This window comes from Macrosteles quadrilineatus, unplaced genomic scaffold (assembly GCF_028750875.1).
Source record: "Macrosteles quadrilineatus isolate MER2022 unplaced genomic scaffold, UCM_ALF_1.0 Scaffold_5__1_contigs__length_97177068, whole genome shotgun sequence".
NCBI classification, from domain to species: Eukaryota; Metazoa; Arthropoda; class Insecta; order Hemiptera; family Cicadellidae; genus Macrosteles; species Macrosteles quadrilineatus.
Window position 1 is genome coordinate 29747658 of NW_026542598.1, and position 23704 is coordinate 29771361.

Below are 23704 nucleotides of genomic sequence, written 5' to 3' on the forward strand. Positions count from 1 at the left end.
AACCTTCAACCTTTACCTTACCACACCCGTTGTCTGGTTGTCCGTCGGAAGAAATAAGGAACCGCGTTTGCGACTGGGATGTAGGAACACTATTGTCACTTAGTAATGATTCTACATTCTAGATCAACCGACTCTGTAAACGAGGTAGTGCTTAACCAAGGTTGTTTTGAATTGCATTAGGTTGTGGGTACATATGGTTAGCGTTGGTTTTAAACTTTATTTTGCAATAAAAATTTTAAAAGCAACATATGTTTGAAATGCGGTTAGTGTGTCTTCATGAGGACCATACTTATGAAGTGCTCAAATTTCGCATTTTTATAGGGCTCGATTCCGTGGGAAAACGAATAACATATAACCTTTTACTGTTTTAAGGTGGTATTCGTTTGAGGCATAAGGTGAATAAAAACAAATATTTTTACCATAAATGAAATTTGTTGGATCTACATAATGAATAGTGATTAACCTACCTCAAACAGGTTACAGTTATAAGAAATAGCATATTTAGAGCCATTTCCATAAACTGGGTTGTCTCTTGGTTACACAATGTTGTGTTTAAGCATCCAACCAAAATATCAGCTTCATTTAGAAAGAAAGTTGGTTAGAATCACCGAATCTTTTAAAACAAACTCTAAAAATATAAGCGCTAGGAGGGTGAAACCCTGAAAATTATCTTTTTAGTTAACATTCGTCTCTCCGTTAGATCATAAGCTTTACGATGACACCTCAATCGTAAAAATCTGTTAGTAGGACGAATGGAAAAAGGAAGTAACTGAGAAAACCTCGTATTAAGTACATAGATAAATGCGTACAGTATGACTCATTCGGGTTGCTACGCAAATGTGTACGTAACAATTGATTCAAAGACTTGTAAAACAATCGTATTCGCTGAAGTTCACGGTTTCGAAACCACACGTAATCATAATCAATTGTTGCACTAACTTGTTTTAAGTATAGTTTTATTTTGATACAATTGAATTTATGTTAAAATTTGTCGTTTTTACTTTGCGTTCGTAAGTTTCAACTTGCTACAACTTCCAACAATATGGGTATAATTTGTAAGAAAAACAGTGTGGTACTGTATTTGAATTCACACAACTGATGTCTTCGAATAACCGTTTCCTGCGGCAGGATATTTCGACAAATGCGTCTCAATCGTTGCATCTGAAATTCTGTGTTCAAATACGATCTATTGTGATACATTAAACATTCAGATTTTTCATCGCCATGGATCAGCTTTTTAGCGAATTTCCAATTTATTTTGATTATTTCTTGTTATTTTCATAATTTTCAAACCAATCAAAAACATATAATAATGGTAGCCTATAACCAAATAAAACGATATACTGAGCCACTGTTTCTTCTGTACTGTCATCTGATTTTACACATATGTCACACTTTGTCCCTCGAATACCCCCGTCAAAGCAAACCTGCAGATCAGGCGAATTTCAACTGTCGGATTTGATTTTAACAACACCTTTTCCTTAAACATGTCTGATTTATTTTCCCTTTTTTAAGTTTTTATGTTTTTTATGTGTTTGTTTACGTCCGTAATTAATTATCTTTAAACTATTATTTCAACCGATTTTATCCGTATTCTACGACAATAACAAAATATAATTGTGTGTAAGTTTTTATTTTCTATCAGAATTCCACTGTGAATCTTCCGAGACTTGAATGTTGGAACACCCAGAGACCTTATAACTATAACAGTCTCGGGCACATTCAACTAAATTACTACTAAATTACTTAATTGCAAGTACCGTCAGTATCGTATCTAGTATAACACTTAAATTTAGTTATACGTGCAAAGTCGAGATGGACAGTCTTGATTAATATTAAAAAATTCGGTGTTCAATTGGGTTAGATTTTAGGTTATTAGTTTCAAATATAAAGTCAAATAAAACGGACAGCGTTAAAATATACGTGTGTCGCTTTTTAAATGCGTATTAGGTATTTTTAGGGTTTAAACACAGATTTACTTTTCATGAAAAAACTTTACCTATTATTTTATGCAAGTACCTGTAGTATGTTTAGAACGCCTATACGGGAAACGGTCTAATTTTTTTTGTATGTTGTCATTAGTCGTTTGAAAATGTTCTTACGTCAAAGCCTCAAAACCAATTAAATTTATCCTTGTCAGAATCGAACCGGCAACCTTTAGATTTGATTGTCAACGCAACTGACACCCTTTGGAAATATCACAATTCGATTGTAGGTGTAACTAATAACAAAATACAACCTATAAATGTTTTAGCAATGTGTATACTTCGCGTTTTCCACCACATCACACTAATGTAATAAAAACAGGATAAAACCAGAACAGAGTGATTAGGGAATTTAATTTTTTAGCGTTGAATAATGAAGTTTTCGCGTGAGTGTTGGGTTAATTGTTGACTCTGCGCGTGTTCATGTAGCCACTCAGTATACTGTATACATCGGACCGAACGGCTACATGGTACAGACTGCGCCTGCCAATTAATGTTACTGTTGCTATTTGTGGAGATATCGCCACATCTTGTAGTGTTAGCCGTCGTCTAAGCTTTCTGCCGCATCCTATCGTAAGTTAAGTTTGTTTAGTAGTTGTGTTTCAAAGTTTTTTTTACAGATAGACAGAGTTAAAATTAAAAGGTTGTGATGTATTTATAGATTTGTCTTATTTTACACATTCAGCACAATATTATGTATTAGTGTGTGTATTTGTAAACTTAAGATCACCTTTTGGAAAGTATTTTTTTTTCACTTCGTATTCAACTTAGTAGTAAAATTTGTAGGTTCAAAACACCAGGTCGTATGGCGAAAAAATAAATATTTGTAAAACATGTTTTTTTAACATGTAACATCGTATAGACGTGATACAAAAGACTAAAAGTTTGTCATAAAATTGTTTTGTAGTTTTCCTGTATGCTAGTAATAAACACGGAAAACAATAGGATTGCCAAAACTAGAAACTATAAGAAAACGTTTTTTTATATAATTTTGTTCAACATTGTTCCTTTATGTTATTTTGATCAAAGCTGCAAAACTTTTGGTCTTAGAAGGAAAAAGCTACCAAGTATGTAAAACAGTACAGTGCTGTAGGCGCGTTGTGGGAAATGTTAAGCTATTTCATTCGTTTAATACCAATTTCCAAATACCAATGTACCGATTCGTTCAGTAACAGACAAGTATTTGGACAAACGATGCCTTTTGCCACCTCGCCTTCGCAAACAAAAGGAGCAAAACTGTGCAAAACCCATGTAACAAGAAAGTAAAATAGTGTAATTAAAATATACAGCGCTCTTCAATGAATTGTTAAGTGCTACTTACCAAATGCAGTTGACATCTTGAAAGCCAATACAAATAGTTCATCTAAATAACTATACGAAACCTACGAACATGTTAATTATTTCTTTGCCAACGTCTTTAAGGCAGTCTAAAAACGTGGTTACTTTAACATTTTTATCCGAAGTTAATTCAATATTAATCCGCTCAATTGCCAGTGTCTCCTCTGGACCTCGGATTATCCGTTCGGATTAATGTCACGTCGGATAAGGCGCGGCTCGCTGAACATTGGCTTATCCGAATTTAATACAATTAATAACACTTCATTTCACGCGGTTTTTTGTCCAGTTGTTTATTTATTGGGAGATTATAGTGCTTGGGCAGTTATTTTGCATCTGTAGTGTTGCGTAGCTCAATAGATTGCAGAGATTACAACGAAAATACTTTGGCAGTGCAGTAGTATACTAAACAATAAAGTAGTAGTAGCAACTTTGATAGTAGTAGTACAGTAAAATAATTAGACAAAGCCTTGAACTTTATAGAAATTGGTTGCCATCTGTAATTTGTTCTCTACCTGAATTTATGTAAAAAATCTCCTTTATCCAGTTAGGCATGAGAAGCGAAATGGTAAAAATTTCAAAACAGGTACAATTTCCTTAAATAACCCTAAAATATTATATTATTTTAATTTAGTGGCTATCTACTATTAAAATATTCATTTGAGTTAACTTTCTATCCTATTAGATACGTGTAATGATTAAATTTCAATAACTATTAATATGCCCCATTTCGAGTGACAATTTAAAAATGTAGTATTCTTATTTGCAAGATTCCTTATGTAGGATAATAAAGTGTCTCCGCAAATTAGATTCGCACAGTATATTTTGATTGTAATATTACACAATTTTACTATGCTCGATTTCGAGCAACAATTTATACAGTGAATTTCTTTAGCAAGTTTCATAGTGGCTAAAGCCGACGATCCGACTACATTACGAAACTAGTTGTAAATAATGAGATAAAGAGAACCCCCACAATGCTGTTCCATTAGACGCCGTATTTAACTCGAGTTTCCTTAGAGGCGGACTTTCGTAATGTTTTCTTTTAATCCTGTAATTCTGAATTGTTTCTGCATAAAAAGTCCCTCATTGTCGTTTAATTTTTCTGTTTAAAATGTGTTGTTGACGATATCGTTGTTGTATAACAGACGTTATTAGGCTATGTTTTTGTGTCTCACCAATATAAAGTGAATTTATACGTTGTTGAGATGTCTTGGAATCTCGGGGTCAAATACTTCCATCTTTTTAAACCCCAAGACGTCTGCCATGAATCCGCACTCCATCAACTGGCATAGTACTCAGTGTCGTACAAACAAACGAACAACCAAAGAAGTATAAATTCAACAATTATAACAGTAGTGCACTGAACAAGAAAGTAATTCCACTTCGTTTTCCCCTAGAGTACAAAATTTTCTACAAGCCCATTACTTCAGTATTTGGATACTGAAATATCCAAACTAATGCTAATAGCTAAAAAAAACTACAATATAAACCAAGTTGTAGGCCAAATCCTGTCGACACCATTTGTCATGATCAAATGTAACATGCTTACATGTAAATGTCAAACAGGACAACTCCATCGAGTCCTCGATAACAGGGCGAGCCGGTGGACGATATCGGTATGGTAATTTAATGATATACTGATACGACACACGACACGACACGAGCGACTATCTGTCGTGACGATTACGTACGAGCCGTGACTGTCGCCCGACTAGCCTAATATGGACGAAATTCGTCGAGAATATTCTGTAAAGCTGTCCAGTGGGTCGTTGTTTTATGTTTCTAAAAATAGTTTGATACTGGGCGGATTTTTTATTTTATAATTTATTTTATGCGTTACTGCCGGTTTGACAAGTTTGCGGGTATTTATGGTATTAATGGTGTTCAGTCGTGGACGATGAAGATTTGCCGATACTGACTGCGTTGGCGATGACGATGAAAAAAAGTGTACAGGATTTGACGATAGTTAAGATGATGGCGATATTCACGATGATGGAGACGTTGACGGCTTTAACGACGAGTTGTCAACGATATTGACAATAAAGAGAAAATAGACAGGATTTGACGATGATATGTTGACAATATTGACGATGATGAGGAAGTTGACGGTATTGACGACGATGAGGAATTTGACGGCATTGACGATGATGAGGAGTTTGACAATATTGACGATGATGAGGATTTTGTCTGTATTACCGGTGATGAGGAAGGTGAGGGTATCGATGATGCTTATGATTATGACGATGATGATCACATCTACGATATTGACCATACCGGAGATGTTTATGTTTAAGATTATGACGGTGTTGACAAAATCTCGATTTTTTTACTTCAATGACGACTTTGCCCACGTTAATGATGTTGACTATGTTGCGATGTTGACGACGAGTGTGTCTGCAAAGTGGGACGACCACTGTGAGTGCCAACTATAGCGCCAGTGCCGTGTACCGTGTCGTCCGAAACTGTTGTCCCTGTGTCATTCAAATCTCCGTGCTTTGTTAGTTGCATTTGCGGTGTCTCTGCAGTCATTGAACCCAGTTTGTCCCAGAAAATTTCCCCTTTGAAGAATATCTGTTTCTTTTTCGTGTACTTTTATTTGTCGTCAGTGATATCGAGGTATGCATACTACAATATTGATAAGGGCTTCGGTTAATTTACACAACACACCGCTTTATAAGGTTCTGCAAAATAGTATTTGTATATTTCGTTTGTTGTGGCGTAGCATAGGTGTTGAATATAGGATTTTTCGAAAATTGATCACCAACTCTTTATACCAAGAGGGGCATCTTAAATCAGCAATTTTGAAACACATTTTTTAAGCAACATAACATAAATTCTATACATAAATCGTGAATTGCACAGTTGATAAAATCTCGTATTTTGTTTATTGTTGAAGATCCTTTTGTTAGCGACTTGTTTTACCTTAAACGTGAACAAGTGATATCATAAATGTAGTATATTTTGTAAATCTGTTTAACAAATTTGTTTTAAAAATAGAATTCAATTGAGAATCCAACCATAATACGGTTTGCACACTACACATTTATTTATATCAATTCTACATCCATGCTATTCAAAGTATTTAAAAACCAACAGTGTGCAATTTTTAAATACACAAATCATCGTAAATATGTCGTAATCTCTCACCATAATCTGTTTATTTTGTATCTTGGTACCCTTTTTATTAAAGTCCTAGAAATTCGGTGTCTCTGGTAATTTTGGTACAGCTTTCAAATCAATTGGAATACGCTATGATTTTGCACTATTATTTTAAGCACTCATCTTAGAATCTTCCCGAATCTTCCTGCCTCATGAATGTTCGGTATGTTGTTTCAAATCAAATCAAATCAATCAAATCCACACTGACACATTATAAACATGTGTCGAGCAGTTGCCTCACCGTGAGGACTCGCCATATGGTTCACGCTCTTACCCAACCGGTTGTTTTACCTTCCAGTAAGTGGAAATTTCACAAAGATTTATAGCCTCGCTTAAAACCTTGTGAAAATTAACTTCGCATAAAGATGGATTAGATCGCCAAATAAAGTAAACTGACCTCATCCAGCGTGTAGTTATCTCGTTGTGCGTTTGATAAGCACACACAGGTTTATAATTCGTTGTTTATTCCGTACAATTATTAAACCTCAGCTTTAGTACCCTGTTTTAAATTGGTGGTTTCATTCGCAATTCTGTTAGTTCGAAAGTTTTTGAATAGTATATACTCTGATAATTTTAGTTAAAAAGACACTCATATTGAAGCTTTTGGTGTATTTTGATTCGTCGGTAGACTGAACCGTAGCGTATAGATGGACAAGATTTTCGCTATAACCGTAATTCAGTTATGATGCCTACAATTTTTAGAAGAACGCACAAACACTTACAAAGTATGCAACTTTTGATATCTAATTCACAGTGGCGGTAGGCTTGTCTATTTGTGGATGCTGATTTTTCAATATATCTAAACAATGTTTGAAAATTGCCGAAAATTCGTCTTAATTACTTCTTAAGTGTCAATAATTATTTAATCAATGTCTAGAGCATTTCTTGTAGAATTAGGACCTTTTGTCATAATGAACACGTAAGCGACCAGACAGCCAGACATATTTCGTAACACGATCAACAAAAACACATTCCCCCACAGTTGTTGCACGTCACCCTCCATTTCATCTCATTTCACCTCGGAGTACCTAGTGGATGGTGGATGTTGTAGCGGCAACTGCAGGTCCGCGACTTCCCGACGGGCCCTCCCCCCTCGGCATGTGGCACTCCCCCCAGTTGATCTGAGACCATGGTCGGCCCGCCAATGGACCGGTGGAGACGCAAACTGCGATCGTTCTACTCGTACTCCTTCGACGACGCTTCCTCTGCAGACGTCGACGTCGACGTTCGTCACTCAGGTAACCATCAAGGTCATCAGGTCAAGCGTTTCTTTTGGCAATCTTCTTTTGCCTGGGAGATCTTTCTTGAGCAATCACTAGCACCCGGGAACCATTTATGCAATCACCATCAATTTTCACGACTAAAGACAAAAACGATTTTATCACTTTCGACTGATGACTTTATTTTTAATAAATTTATTGCCTACTTTCTGCTCAAACATATTGCCAATTATCATCTGTTTAGTGTATAACAGTGCTCAATATGCCACTTTTAAAATCCATTTATATGTTGTAAGGAGTGTCTTAATTGAACAGATCTATTGCACTAGCACTAGACCATTGCTGGGGGTCGGTTTGCCAAATTCCAAAGTAAACGGGATGCTATTTAAATTTTATATGGATTCCTGAGGAAGTGTTTCACACAAATGTGACAATATTAGGTGCAATATACGGATATTGTTTGGATATTGAAAATAAATTGTCAACACAATGGTTCTGCCGTTTCATAAATAAATCAATTAATTTAAAAAATACTTATTCGCCATTAGACCACAGTAATTTCTATGACACCTTCATAAAAAAGTGTTATAGGTTATTTGTTTACTATTTTCCAATGTAAAATTAAACATGATCTAAGGACAGGATTTAACACTTTTTTCCTAAGTAGGTTTGTGTTTTATAAAAACCATAAGAACAAACAATCAGAAATCACATGTAAGAAATAAATAAGAAACAAATTGTCTGATATTCCGATTAAACATCAACGATACAATTGACATGGTTAAAGGGTTTCCAGATCTTCCCTTGACACAACTACAGTTAGAACCTTGATAACAAGACCCTCGTTGGTATTATAGAATAAGACTTGTAAGGTTGACTTCTTATGGAGGTCTGCAATAACATGTGATTAGGGGTAAACTAATTTCAAGGGTATTTGAAAATGGAATTTTATCGAGGGTCTTGTTATCAAGGTTCTACTGTACTCATTTCATTTTTGTCCATATAGCTTTAGTGATTTAATACTAAGGCGTCGTTACTCTTCGAGCACAGCTTCAGTAGTTTTACGGTTTTGCCGGTGACCAGTAACAACACATTTTACCTCTACTGATTCTCAAACCACCCCTCCACCCCTCCCCTTCCCGCTCATCGATCCAATGAGGTGTCAGTGTCAAATCATCCAGTTTTCCTCTTCTGATTTCCCCCAGTAATTCGCGAAATTTATAGCGAATAAATTAACCAGCGACGGTAAACCATTCGCTAGTTTCAATCAAATTCGTAAAATTCCGTTGGTTTTTCCTTTGTTAATTTTTATATCACTTTGGTTTTAGCAACTCATTTAACTAAGTGAGATTATAGGTATAGGGATCGGTTTTTAATGAGTTTGTACTATTGTTTAATACGATTGTAAATCTGTATTTTATAAGCCGTATCACGGACTTTTTTGTGATTACTATACTGGATTGGCGAGAAACTAGTATAACCTCTTTAAAATATGCCACAGTATATAAAACGGGAATTAACCAAATAAGTGGATTTTTTTACTTGAATGTAGGTTTTAGTGTGAGTGCGTGTTGAATTTAAATAGTATCATTAATCTCGAGTTCTCTAGTTAATTTAGATACGCACCCAAAAATTCATCTTTTTCGTCTCTTGCATAGGCACTATTTTTGGATAGCATATTGACTACTAATATTATTTTCCACGTTTCGCTTCTATTCAATTACAGCAGCTAACCACTAGCCTGTAGTTATTACAGGTTGACTTCATTAAACGTTGCTCATGGCGGTATATTGATAGTTGATCTCCAATAGGGAATAGGTTTCGACAGATTTTCCGGCCGTACTCGACCATGTTCCCCGAATTCCAGTTTACATAGTTATGGCAATTTAGGACTTTCTCTGTTTAGAATCTTAACTAGTATTATTTATATTATGAGAATAGCATGTGGGTTTTATAGTGAATTGTAGTAGTTTAATACACTTATACAGTAGTGTGTTTGTTGGAAGCGAAAGTAGTTAAATAATGGAAACTTAAGTGATAACTCGTCGTTCGTTCTCGACAGATTTCATCGAGTTTGGTGTTGCTGTACCGACTTGCACAGAATAGATAGTTGTCTACTTCTACTCTTAAATATGTAGTTATAGGTATGCTCTTACGAAAGGACACAGTCTGGTCGACTTTAAATATTTATCTACTAAATGTTCCATAGTAACAAATTATATATTCGCGCTTCAAAAATTTAGACGGAGAAACTATGGTATAGCTTACAAACTTGAAACACATATTTAAACATAACCTACATCCAACCTACATGTAATTTGCAACTGGAAGTCCCACAGAGTCCTGTTTGTAAAGGTGAGAATGATGTTCATTTAAATGTCATCACGCCAACTGTCCACGTCTCCCACGTCCAACAGTTCATTTACATCCACCTTACACCTTCCATAGAACACTCCTTCAATCCTTCCACAAATGTCAAATGTCCAGAGAATAAACCTCCTTTCAACCCACTGTGCCATTCAAAAAGCATCGTGTTGCAACAAATTCATCGCTGTAGCATAAAATTGCGTTCCTAAGAAAAACAGCATGTGTAATAATGTTTTAAGTCTGAAGACTACTTCACTCCTTCCGCCATTTCAAATTACCAGAGAATGAACCGCCGTTCAAACCTACTATTTCGTTCAAAATGCATCGTGTTGCAACAAAAAGTGTTGTGCATAAAGTCGCGTTCCTATGAAAAGCAATGTGCAATTATATAATGTTTGAAGTGAAAATAGCACTCATTCCACAAATCTCGAATGACTGAGAATAAACCGCCTTTTTAAATATCTATTTCGTTCAAAACGCATCGTGTTGCAAGAAATTTATCGCTGTAGTATGAAAATGCGTTCCTAAAAAAGAAGTATTTGTAATCTTGTAATCATGTTTAAAAAGTTAAAGGACTACTCTTTCACTCCTTCCACAAATGTCAAATTACCAGAGAATGAACCGCCGTTCCAACCCACTATTTCGTTCCAAATGCAATGTTCATAGTAGCACACAATGTTATTGTGTTTCTAAATAGAATAGTATATTGACAACTTGTTTTACTTAACCTATGGTAGGTGGTTTAACTTGCATTGGGGTTTAAATGTATAACAGCACAAAATGTGATACTTTTAAACCTATGTCTAAAATGTATCCGTTGAATGAACACGCACTATGGTCAGTGTTTGGCTGAAAGCAAGCAATCACTAAATGTCAACACTGTGACCGATTAACCATGAAGCCATGTACCACTGTAAGCCGCGTTACTGTAAATTCTGTACTTTGCATCGATTTTGTTGTAGACTATGTTCACTTTTTGTGTTAAACTTGTGCAAAACAGATATGTTTTTTTAGATCTCCCGATTGTGATATACAAATTATTCTACTGGGGAGGCAAAGTAAAAATTTCTGCGGTGTACTAGAATGTGATAAATCACGATCAGCTGTATTGAAGTAAGCAAAAATCAGCAGTAAATGGCTTCTAATGCTATTCTTATGGAGAACATTTTACGTTATATCTAATTTTGTGTTAATATTTTGATCGAGACCTTTAATTTAAGCCCTCTCCCGTCATTCTACGACTTCCCAGTCGCCCACAATTTTGACGCAAAGAATCGGCTTACGTAATTAATATACTGTATAGATGCCCAGTACCCAGAGAGACAAGGTCATTTTGGCGTGATCTCGTCGTAGTATTATAGAGTTTACCGAAAGTGTAGGAACTCCATATAAATCCATTATAATGTATTGCACGTCTTCGTTTTTAAAATGATGCAAAGACGACTCTCAGTAAAACCTGAACATCACGGGTAAACATTCAACACAACAGCACTGAACGTAGCTTATCTTGAGTGTAATTTTATTACTGTATTTCTTTTGTTGCCTACTTCGGTCCCAGACAAACGATGCATTTAATCGCCGTGATTGCGGCTCGCGTTCCTAGTCGCCAAGGTCCAACTAATAATAGTCGTCCTAGACGTCCACATTCAACCCACTTACCCGTTCCGTGTGTCTATGTACGTAAAATACCCAGATACTTCAACCCACTTACTCGTTACGTGTGTCTGATGTACGTAAAATACCCAGATACTTCAACCCACTTACTCGTTACGTGTGTCTGATGTACGTAAAATACCCAGATACTTCAACCCACTTACTCGTTACGTGTGTCTGATGTACGTAAAATACACCGATACTTCGATAGTCCGGTCCTTATTCGTGCTTGTGTCTCATTAACATACCCAACTACTTTCAACCCATTCATTAGGCATGTAGTGTGTTCGTAACATACCTAGACAATCAGATAGAATGGGAAATCATACCTGTTTGAATCATACTGTCTGCTATTTTGTGTCCGTTTTATGGTTTAGGAAATGGTGTGTGTCTGTGAGTTTTATCGTGTTTGTTAGGACATCCCCTTCCGTCCAAGGGAGTAATAGGCTTACTCACGCTACGGGCTCAACAAGTGGTTGGTGCGATTGCTCACTTACTCACTGACAGTTGCTCACTGCTCACTTAGACTTCACAGCTTACTGATTACTTTCATTTCTTTTTTATTACTGAATGGTGTCCGCTGCCCATTAACTTATGCTATTATTTTAATTTTTAGCAATTAAAAATACAATTTATACCATTGTGACGCATTTTATCGATTAAATTGACAATTTCGACCAAACTGATCCTCTTTTCTAAAACGATCGCGTATTGGAAAAAATTCGACATGGATGAGACATTTTATTTCCGTTTTTAGAGTTTGGCTAACAATTAAATTTTTGGGTTGAGCATTCGCCGTAGAAGCTTTAGAGTGTGCATAGATTTTCTATATCGATAGGATGTTTGAGGATTAATTTGTGTTTAACCACAGTATCCTTGTAACACAATCGCGAAGCACATTATGTGTACTATGAGAGTATGTGATTTATTTGTTCTTGGGCACTATGCTCTAGCCCGGGATCGTTTTTACATTACTTCCTCCTTCAGGCACAGACAATATAATACTTTAATGTTCCCATTGTCTGTGCTTCAGGCTAGACCAAGGAGTTGTGGCATTGTCACTTGGATAAAATCCATGGAATTTGCCGGGATTCGAACTCGAGACCTCAAGGACCGAAGTCCAGCTACTACTAGACCAGCTCGCTCCCCACTATGAGTATAGGATGTAATATCTAAAGCGATTTACTGAGCAAGGTCTAGTAATTATTGGTCAGGACTATTGAAGTATGTCAATTGAAACCCTAGTAACTAAGCTGAATTCATACTAAATACCGAAGACTCTGAGGCTGCATATTAATTTTTCTTGGATGGCTCTACTATTTTGAGTTATGAAATCTGCAGCGCTATCAAAGATACAGATGCCAGACCCTCTGAATGTTCCTTGGCGGGAACTGAAGGGCCACTTTTGTCGGCTCCCCTCCCCCCCTTGGTCTCAGTGCCTCGCGAAGTCACGGATCGCTGCATTCTAGAGTCAGAGTGTCGTCGTCGTCGTAGCCGTGCGGTTCCCAGGATGTGACGGTTTCGGTGCCGTGTGTGTGTGTGTGAAAACAGCTGTTTTGTGTTGTGTTTGTGGGCAAATGTCTGCTAATTGTGCCAGTGCTGTGATCTTTTATTGATAAAACACCTGAATATTTTTTTAGAGTAAACCATTTTTTAGATCTATATTTTTTAACAAATTACTTTAAAAAAAGTTACACCCTCTATTTCGGATTCACACAGTAAACCATCGTCAATTTCAAAGTATTGAAGTGTAAGCTACACATTTGCGCTCGATCGTGAAAAAATGTTTGCGCTTTGAAACATCCAAAGTAATCGGAAGTTTACAGTTCTTTTCATCGATGCGCAGATGTTGGGTTCAATCTCGAAATAGATTCCAGAGAGGATTATGTAATGCCCATATTTCACCGTCAGTAGGCTGAATTGCCGAATTGCTCTATGTTTCAAATAACTGAAATGTTATTGTGTGAAGTGTGGAAAACTTGTGTTTTCCTAAGTCAGAATAACCTTGAACACTTTGCAGCCTCATGTTGTTTTTCTGTTTCATGAAATTATTAACTGTGTCAAATCAATTCTACAACATTTTACTTGCGACCCCAACCATCCAAATAGTTTACAATTTCCTAACACAACTTCAAATTAACTGTAGACAATAATTGAGTTGTTCCCATCCTCCAAAACTTCATCAATTTCACTCAAAGCAAGTAACGTGGCGTTAAATTGTTTACATGTTACAAAACACAAGAATTTACACAAACAAATGACCAACAAAATTAGCTGTTGTTGCAACGTGAGCTAATGACGAAATTGGAAAATCCTTTGTCGAAAATCACTCCTTGGTGTTGCCAATCGTGTAACAATAATTGTTTGGTTTCCAAATGTTTGAAAATACTCGTAGACCAAGTGGGAGGAAGCTTATAGGCGACCATGTGTTAGCAACAGAGGCCTTTGTAGCCACTAATCACTTGCCAGTCCTTCAAGGTCATAACGTAAATCAACTACGTAGTATTTTAATGTAAAACTATTGAAATTTGCACATTTAAATAATTTTTTATCTATTGACATCTAGTCACTTGAAATAACTCATACTTGACTAAAAAATTATAGGTTTATATTAATTGAGATAAATTATTTCGTGGATTTAATATGTTTCTATTTCATGCTGATTTTATTGGCCTGGTAAATGTTTAACTAATCATTCAGTTTTTGTTTATATCGTTGTTTACAAATTCTACCTCTGGGTATATAAGTGTCTCAGAATTGAATTCATAGTTTCCAAATGTTCGCGAGTTTTAAACAGTTTTTAGTTACCATTTTGAAGTTTGCTAGTTCATTGGCATACACTGTTATCAATACGTTATCATATTGTATGTTTGAGCACTCACCTACCGTATGTAGTTTTCTATTGTCGTTTTCCCCGTTAGCTTCCTTATATTATGATAACTGAAATGTGTGACAAATCAAAATGCTTGTATTGTAGATTGTCAAAAAAATGTTGTGTTGATTACTGTGAGATATTATGTCTTAAATTTCTTCCGCGGTTTCGAAAAGTGTAGTTGTAACGATTTAATTACCGTTTGATAGAGTCTGGCGTGAAAATTGGTTCCATTTGTTTACCAACGGGAAGCTTCCAGCAACTTTCAAGTTTTGTGGTTCGAAATTAGTATTCGCATTGGAGATTATTTATGGCGAAGCATTCGAAAGAGAATAAAACTCATATTGATCCTGATATTGATAAACAATGAATACACGAATTAATTTAAATAATGAGTAGGTTGTATTGAATGTGGCTCCGGACGTCTTCATATTTAGTGGTATCGTACCATAATAATAATATCGGGGCGATTATTTAAATACGCATGATTTCGTTTTCATTTAGAATAACATAAACGTGTTTATGTCAAATTCCTATCCACTTTTCTTTTATTTAATTTTGTCTCACCTTATTAGTGTTTATAAATTAATTTTTTTACGAACAAAAAAACGATGCAAAATAATAATCATGTTATATTTTCCTGCATAAGATGATAAATCGTTTTCTCCACGCGTTTGCATGATCCCTTGCGATTCATTTTCGGTCGCAGTGACGGAAGTCTTCTTTGAGTACACGAAGATTACCTGTGGTTCCGAAAACTCCTTCGAGGACCCGTAGATTCTTTTGAGGATACGAAAATTCCTGTTCAGGATCTAAAGATTCATTTGAGAACCCGAAGATTCCTTTGTGGATTCAAAATTCCCTTGAGGTTTCAAAGATTCTTTTGAGTTCCAAAAATGTTTAAATAACCCTTTTAGAGACATGAGTATGCAAAACGCGTCCAACAATAAAATAAAACATTTCGACATCCTTTACAGGTTATGTTTACAATAAACTCAGTTTCCAACTTCATACTGACTCCGGACGGAAGACTTACCAAGAGATGAGTGTTTATCAAAGTGAACGACATTGTCAGTGAGTTAGTGAGTTGGTGCACGATGGAAGGTGTCAAACCGCGAGTTGAGCGGATCATGAGTGACGTCACGGACGCCGTCAGCGCGGCGTTGCTGCCGTCGCCTGTCCCGTCGCGGCGTCGATACTCCCTGGTGAACCTTCGGGACAGAGTACAACGTCTTTACCTCAGTCCGGGACCTCCCAGGAAGCACAACTCTGATACCATCAGCGAGTTGACTCTCATTGCAGGTGAACCATGTGGTTTGAACAATTGGTGTTTCGATATGTTGATTCGGGTTGATATTTTAATTGTTTGATAGATTTCGCTGTGTTCTTGCAGACACGAACACGGCTTTTCTAGGTTCTTAAATAAAAAGCATAGGCCTTCGTACATGTTAAACTGTTCAAGTAACATATTAGAAATTCCAAAATGATTGCTTATTTTGGTTGAATAAGACCACAACTCACAAGATGCAAAAATTAGCAACGTGAAGACAAGCATCAGACAATGTTTGCACAGTTTATGTAAAGAAAAAGAAGATGGAATGCTGGATTGGAACGACTGATGTATACATTTTATCTTAATACATTTTCAACATGAAACCAGACGTCCTCAGGGAGCTTCTCCGATTGCGTGATGATCATAAGTCTCATTTGATCGAGATTCCACTTTACCGGTGTTATTGGCTACCAGCACGCACCTTCTAGAGTTTGTTCTCGTGGAGTCTTTTACTGGGTATATTTTTGATAGTTTGTGGGATAAAATTCGGGTTTTTAGGTATAAAACCTCATACACTGTGTTTTTCATCTTTGGGGTTATATGTGTGGATTGGGCAAAAAATGTGAAGGCTCAATTCTTTTGCAGTTCTTCACATTTAAAAATGTACGTAACCCATCTATTTTTGATTATCCTACTAACGAAACAAAAAAACAATATGGATGGACATAAAGTAATTTGTCGATAATAAGTGACACAATTTTTGTTACCATTTTCTTTAGATAGTGACGACACAGGTTTGTATTTTGAGATGAATATTAATTAGGCGAGTGTAGAATAGAGCAGAGAATAGAGTAGAAGAAATCTGTGTAGCTTTGTTAATAAGATAAGTTGTTTCACGAATGAGTATTGAAAGCCCAATGATCAAGGACAACTGTCTCAGTGTAGAGTTATCATTTATCTACTGACATTTCTCAGGATTGATTTCCCACCTAGGAATGTGCCGCGAGGACTGGTGAAAATGAAATTATGAGGGGACAGGGAACGATTGCTGGGATATAAAGGGATTTAACGTGGGATATTTAGTCAAGTTAAGTGGCCCCACTGACCGCTACATTTATCCTGAGATTTAGGGTGTTTTGGCGTGTTTCCCTGTAGAAGCCATTACCTACCCTGGCGTGAGGCCAGAGGTTCCTCCCCTCAACCTCTTATCTACCTGTGACGTAGTATGACGTCATAAATAAGTCATTACACTGTTAAGATCGTCTAACTTCTCCATTATAACTGCTTGGTTGTTAAAAAGCGAATACTACATAAAAGAAAATGTTTACTACGAATCTTGCAATTTTGCAAAAAAAGTTGCAAGCGTGAGAAAAGTGCAATGGCCGTGACAAGTTGAGTAGCTTTGTTATACTCTGAGATCATCTGATTCTTTGCTGATGTAGTCGGTGCGTTGTAAGATAAGGTTAATCGTCTGCTAGCATACTGCGTATCTTCACGTTGTCATAGTGTAAGCATATCTTGTTTTAAATGATTTGTGATTATCATTCAACAAAGTTTCTTTCTCCGTCGTATTTTTTAACATCACTCATACCACCTAGAAACTGAAGTAGTCGTATCTGTGAAACAGCCGTGGTTTCTTTTTACAATAGTTGGCGACTGCCATATCATAAAGATGAAATACGTTATTCAAAGTTTATTTACTACCTTATTACCGGTTCTTCATCTTTTACTCCATGGGGGATTGTTGACGTTGTTATAAAAAAAACACTTTTAAAAACATTTTACTACGCATATTTACAAATTTGAATAAACATATAACACTGAGGCTGTGGACTGGCGTACTTAAGCTGAAAAGGTATTCAAGTACGTACTAGGTAAACACAGTTTTTTTATATGCTTCTAGTTTTCTAACATGTTTTATGTTGTAAATATCGTTAACATTGTAGACAACGCAAAGGAAAAGAAAACAGTAGAGGTTTCACGGAACGTCCTTGCGACACGCCAATGGTCGTAGATATGCTAATGTAGCGTAGCCTATATCGTAGTCGTAGTGTACATACATGACTAATGTAATACTGACCTATCGCTATCCTTGACTAACCTACTCGTATGTACTCTTGCTTTCACATTTGAATGCTTATGGGAAATAGACTTTTTATTAGTAAGAAATTTGAAACAGTTTGTGAACGAAAACTACACTGTTTTAATATGTTAGATGCTGCGTTGGATTAATATGGAATTTTATTACCTATGTTAATCAAGAAAACACCATGCAAATGGAAATCATGTAACAATTGGTTGGATTCTGTTAAATTTATAGCCGACTGACAGATACATTAAACGTCATTTTTTGTACTGCGCTTTAAAGATTTTGGAACACTATTGGAAACTGTAATAATTATTCTGCTACTAAATGTCAATTATGCCATTCTGGGGTTTTCAACCACCTACGGTTTTATCTAAGTGATAATGCCTTGATCCCTTTTAGACGTAGTCCGAATAAATTTGGAAAATGATTCCGTGTTAAAATCTACAGGAATAAAAATTATATGAGGATTTTTTGCACAAAAAGTACCATGAACCTTTTTGTCAGTTTAGTTTTTACAGGTCAACAAACATATGACTCCTATTGTCAGTGTATGTAGGTCTACCAGTTTATGATGCTACAGTCTATGGTCGGTCTCCGTCTCCACAACTAAGCTTCGCCCCTCTTTGTGTGCTAATCTCTGTCTGGTAGTTTTATAGCATCGTCAATCTCGCCACAGAGAAACGCCTCATGTGCGCAACAGTTGGAAAATAATACAATAATGATACAATTAGCCTAGTTTAATATTTTCAAAATAATAAGTCAAGGGGACTTCATAAACTGCATACTTATAGTTACAAAAGTGTAGTAATGTATTGGTAGGTACATAATTCATTTTTGAGGTTGACTACACAATTGTATTTTAGAATCTATGTCATTTTACACACATGATTCAATTTATTTCATAATATTAAACACTATGTGTTCAAACACTAAATATTCAATCGCGGATTTTGTGTGGACTCTTTCCAAACTTTTTAAAATCACCATTTAACTTGTAGTTAGGGGGGTGAACTGGTCATTTGTAAAGAGTGGGACTTCGGTCGTCATGCTGCCGGGTTCGAATCTTGCTTATCACAAACTGCTCTGTGATAATGCCACATAAAAAATTAACTTGTATTCAATATGATATGTGCATACAACTTTTTTATATGTTGTTGAAGGATTTTGCCTCTTAAAGTTCAAATGAGTCATAACACATTTACCTCAAATTTTTATGACGAGAACTTATAACTGTTAATGTAATAATATCTACTGAAAATCAAACCGTTGGAGATATTAACGATGGTTTATTTGGTTTCAGAGCCGGGACCAAGTGAGAGTGGAAGTGCAGTTACCACCAATTCTCCCGTGAACAAAAGAAGAGTTTTTAGCGGGTGAGTTTGCTTTTTTATCTCAATAAGATGTCACAAGTGTTCTGCAGAATGTATGTAGGTTAAAAATATAAATATACTATTGATCAAAAATATTTTATTTAAAAATTCCAAATTTAAACTATTGACATTGGTTTTGTTAAGCAATACTGGCATCCAGTTCTACAACTATTTATAAACACAGTAGATATTTCTTGTGATACAAAAACTGAAATGAAAAGATTGAACAGGAACAGTACTGATTATAAAAAATATGTTTATAGTTTGTTTTATTTAGGTTAAAAAATAAAACCCCTTATTGATTCTCTGTTGAATAAAAATAGTATAACCTTATTTTATATTTTGTCGGTTGGGAGAATTTATTTGAACGAAAATTATTAAATAAACATTTATTTCTTGGTTCGATCTTTAATTAAATTGAGAAAATATATGGTTTATTTTTTTGAATGGTTTCAAATAAATATGAGACAGAATTACAGAAAATATATTGTCAAATAACCTGGAAAATAACCCGGTTTTATTTGTCGCTAGAGTATTTAATATGATGTTTTTTATGAATCATAGTGCTACCAATGATTAATTAATGATTCATTGATCTATGCTTTGTTAACCATGCAGTAATTTCTGGGTCAGTATTTTGCATTTGTTTCATGGTGTGATTTTTAAATCAGTTTTTCTTGAATGTAGAAAGGCTTTTTTTAAATTTGTTAACCAAACTTAAAAAAATATGTAAGTTTACTCATAGTCAAATTAAAAACCTTTACATTCAGAGAGAGTTTTGAATTCATTGACTATTGGTCATTGAACGACATTTACGAAGTTGTTTGCAGTGTTTCTCAATGTTTTATTCGTGTTTGCCATTTACAAATCCATTTACTTATCTGTCAGATCTTGTCGATAAAGAGTAATAGTGATGTTAGGAAAACTGACACAGTTGTCAGTAGAGTTATGTCTTGTGCCGGACGATGCAATTTGTAAGTTTACAATAAGCATAAATATTTAATCAAAATTTTACCTTTGAATTTCATACTTATGATGTGAAGATCACAATATCTAGAGACTATCAATTTTCGTATAAACAAGAAGTTATTTAAACCTTCATAATATAGAATCAGGGCTTCTATAGGATGTTTTATTTTGATCTCTAGAATGTATCGAACCTAAAGTGAAATTCTACCTGGAGCTTCGTAGGGTAATTCTAAATAGTAGGTTTTGTAAATTAAATATTTTTCTTAGGCTGTATTTAAGTGTTGTAAGATTTCATATCTTCAATACCGTCTCCAATCATAACATAAGTGTATTGTTTGATACCTGTAAATTTCATCATCCAAGTTACTGTTTTTCACCCGATTGGGATTATAGCTATTTACATTACAAGTGTAGTAAAAGCGTTTTTACATCACGCAGGTGAATGTTGTGCAACGAGCGGAAGCGAGTTGCATAATTCACCTAAGAGATTCACACTCAAGAACTAAGAGAAAACGCTCTTGCGCAACGTGTAACGTACAAGATTTTACCTGACCCGACAATATACATGAGTTTACGTACAATATTTTTCATTATCCATTTCACTCATCGTCTAACAGTAACGTTCTTTTACAAACACAAGCTAGGTTAGGAAAATACTTTAAAGCATAACAATAACATTCAAGCGCACAGCTGATTTCTAGCGTTGAACTTCTATGCCTCCATAGAGGTATATTTTTTTAAGTTAAGCACTCAATTTTATTTAAATGGGTTTCATTACATCACCAAGTGAGTTTTTTTTCAACTTTACATCACTCGAGAAGTAAGGAAGTTGTATACATCACGCTTGGGATAGGGAAGTTTAACATGACGGGTTAGGTAAAATAATTTACATTTAACATGTACAAAAAATTGCCTACAAATTAACAGACAATCTTTAAATCCAATTTATTTTTAAATTTTTTGCCGGATTAAACAAAACTATAGACTAATTTCTTTTTGAAAATCCTTTTTCAATAAGGCCCCTACACTAAATGCTTCCTAACTAACTCTTATATTCTAAATCGGCGTTACTCTCAAGCCTGTGTGTTTGTTGCTATAACATACAAACTTGAATTCACAATCTATCTGACTTGAGGACCAACAATGATGTTGCATTTGGTGGGATCGTGATGTTTCAGCCTTGGTCTATCCCATATTAGGTTCCGTCTTTCACATTGTCATTCCTTCACAGATTTGTTCCTTATTAGGAACCTCTGTTTTGACCCACCATTGTTTTTATTCTTCTTCTCTTTGTCCTTTGACAGGTTTTCTCACAAAATATTTTGTCCCTTAGACTTTGTATATGGTGAAGTCAATTATTGAAATATTTAAAAGCGTTGAATGTTTTTCATCAGTATTTTGTTAATTGAATAACAGATTTTTGATAATTGATGGAAATTTTATATTTTTGTGGGATAGTTGTAAGTGTATACATATAATTACTATTTCCAAGTAATTAAAATCAAATCCTGTATTAAAATGTTTATTTTACATTTGTACATTTAATGGACTATGTTTTACATTATCATACTGTATATGCTGCAAAGCAATTTTTTAATCTGTAAAATCAATTATGCTAATTTTTGCTCATTTTTTAAACTTTTTTAGTGTTAAGCTCTTTTAGCTGTATGTATTTATTTTATAGTAAGCTACTAATATTTAACTAAAAAACCATACTTTATTAGCCTCCCTGCCCTGTAGCAGCAAACCTATGTAGGCTACTCGTTCAATTCGGGCAAATGGAAATTCTGCAATTCTGGAAATTCTGAATTATGGAAAGTTTGCTGCGGCGGGGGTATTTCTTTTAAAATTTATTACTGATATGTAACATTTTGATTTTTTTCAAATTTATTGATTATGAAACCCTATTCTGGCAGTATTTTGAAATACAGTTTAACTTTAACAATGTAAAAAATACTTCATTAAAGATTTATAGTAACAAAATAAAGAAAATGTATGGAGGTTTTGTCCTAAATATCAAAATAATTTACTAACCACTGGGTATTATAAAATTTAATCACTTTTAAAATCTCTTTGAAACATACAAATCACCACAAGTTAACAGTAAAACACAGAAATTTTGTCAAAGCTCACGAGGGTCTCTTTTATTTGGTTTTTAATGAAGAGTTTAAAACCCCTGGTATTTACTAATTACTTAATTGCTTAGAGTTCCCACAAAATAGATGACAACAAAAGGAGGAAAACATGTCAACCAAGGCTACAAGCATGACTTGACTGTACACTTAGCCACTTGGCTAGTTAACCAAGGATGAGTGGACTGTACTCTCACCAACCCTTCCCCTTAGTCTTTGCAATTAAGTAAAGCTTTATTCACTAACAAAATAGTGCCAGTTCTAATCTACATAGTCTAAAATATCAATGACTAAGGGGTCATAAACATATTAATAACAAAACTGTTTTGTCATTTTAACCCCCCCCCCCCTTGATTTACTTAACTCGCGTAGACTTCAATTACAGCTTAAGCATAATTTTACTTGTGGAATATGGATTTATATAAAACTTTAAACTTTCAATGTCTTTTGTTTAGTCAAAACAAAATTGATACAAACAAACAAGATTGTTACTAATAATTTAATAAAACAGCAACACAAATTATCCTAATGAAAACTTAACTAATTTAATATAATAAAAAATGTCAGATAAATGAATAAACAAACAACAGTTACATTGTTAAGGACCAAACAACAAAATAAAAGATTTATGAGCTTATAACATAACATAAAATTGAAGTAAAATCTGTTTTAGCTTGTCAACAACCTTATCAGGGGTAAGCAGTGGGAGTCTATAATATTTAGTGGGTAAATCACAAAAAATTTTCATCAAAAAGATAATTAAGTATCAAGAATTTTGATAGTAACACTCAATAAGGAACTTATTCATCTACGATCCATTTAAATGAGAAATTGCCATCGGCTGGTCCATTTAGTTGGGAACCCTACTTCGGTATCCCAAAGTACCAAGAGCATTCCATCTACAGACGTCGATTCAATAAATTGTTGTATAACATGTTTTCTGGATAGCATAACATTATGTTTTGTTTTCCAGGAGGAAATGGCTTCCCCCTCCCCTCCGAAAGCTCAGTGGGGGAAAAGTGGAGAAGAACACGGCTCCAGAACGAACTCCCCTCAAGAAGACACCTTCAGATAAAAGGATAAAGGTTGGTTGATTTGACGTAACCCAGCTGTTACTGATGCTTGGGGTAAATATTTATGCCTATGAAATAATGCTAGAATATTTACATACAAATTTTCTAAGGTACACTAATAGAAAGTGGTTTGTAGTGGTTAAGGAACTCTCCTGGTTATCAAAAGGCCATTGGTTCGATCCTGAGTAAAGTCTGTAGCGTTTT

General features: G+C 35.1%; 1 protein-coding gene across 5 annotated transcripts in view; it reads left to right on the plus strand.

Moving 5' to 3' along the window:
• The window catches only part of LOC128994659 (triple functional domain protein-like), a 284163-nt gene that overhangs the window by 237961 nt on the left and 22498 nt on the right, over positions 1-23704 (plus strand). For all 5 annotated transcript variants that reach the window (XM_054419354.1, XM_054419352.1, XM_054419353.1 and 2 more), the window contains 2 exons: positions 19257-19329; positions 23401-23512. In XM_054419354.1, coding sequence (XP_054275329.1) covers positions 19257-19329; positions 23401-23512 — 185 coding nt within the window. The remainder of the gene's footprint in view (positions 1-19256; positions 19330-23400; positions 23513-23704) is intronic.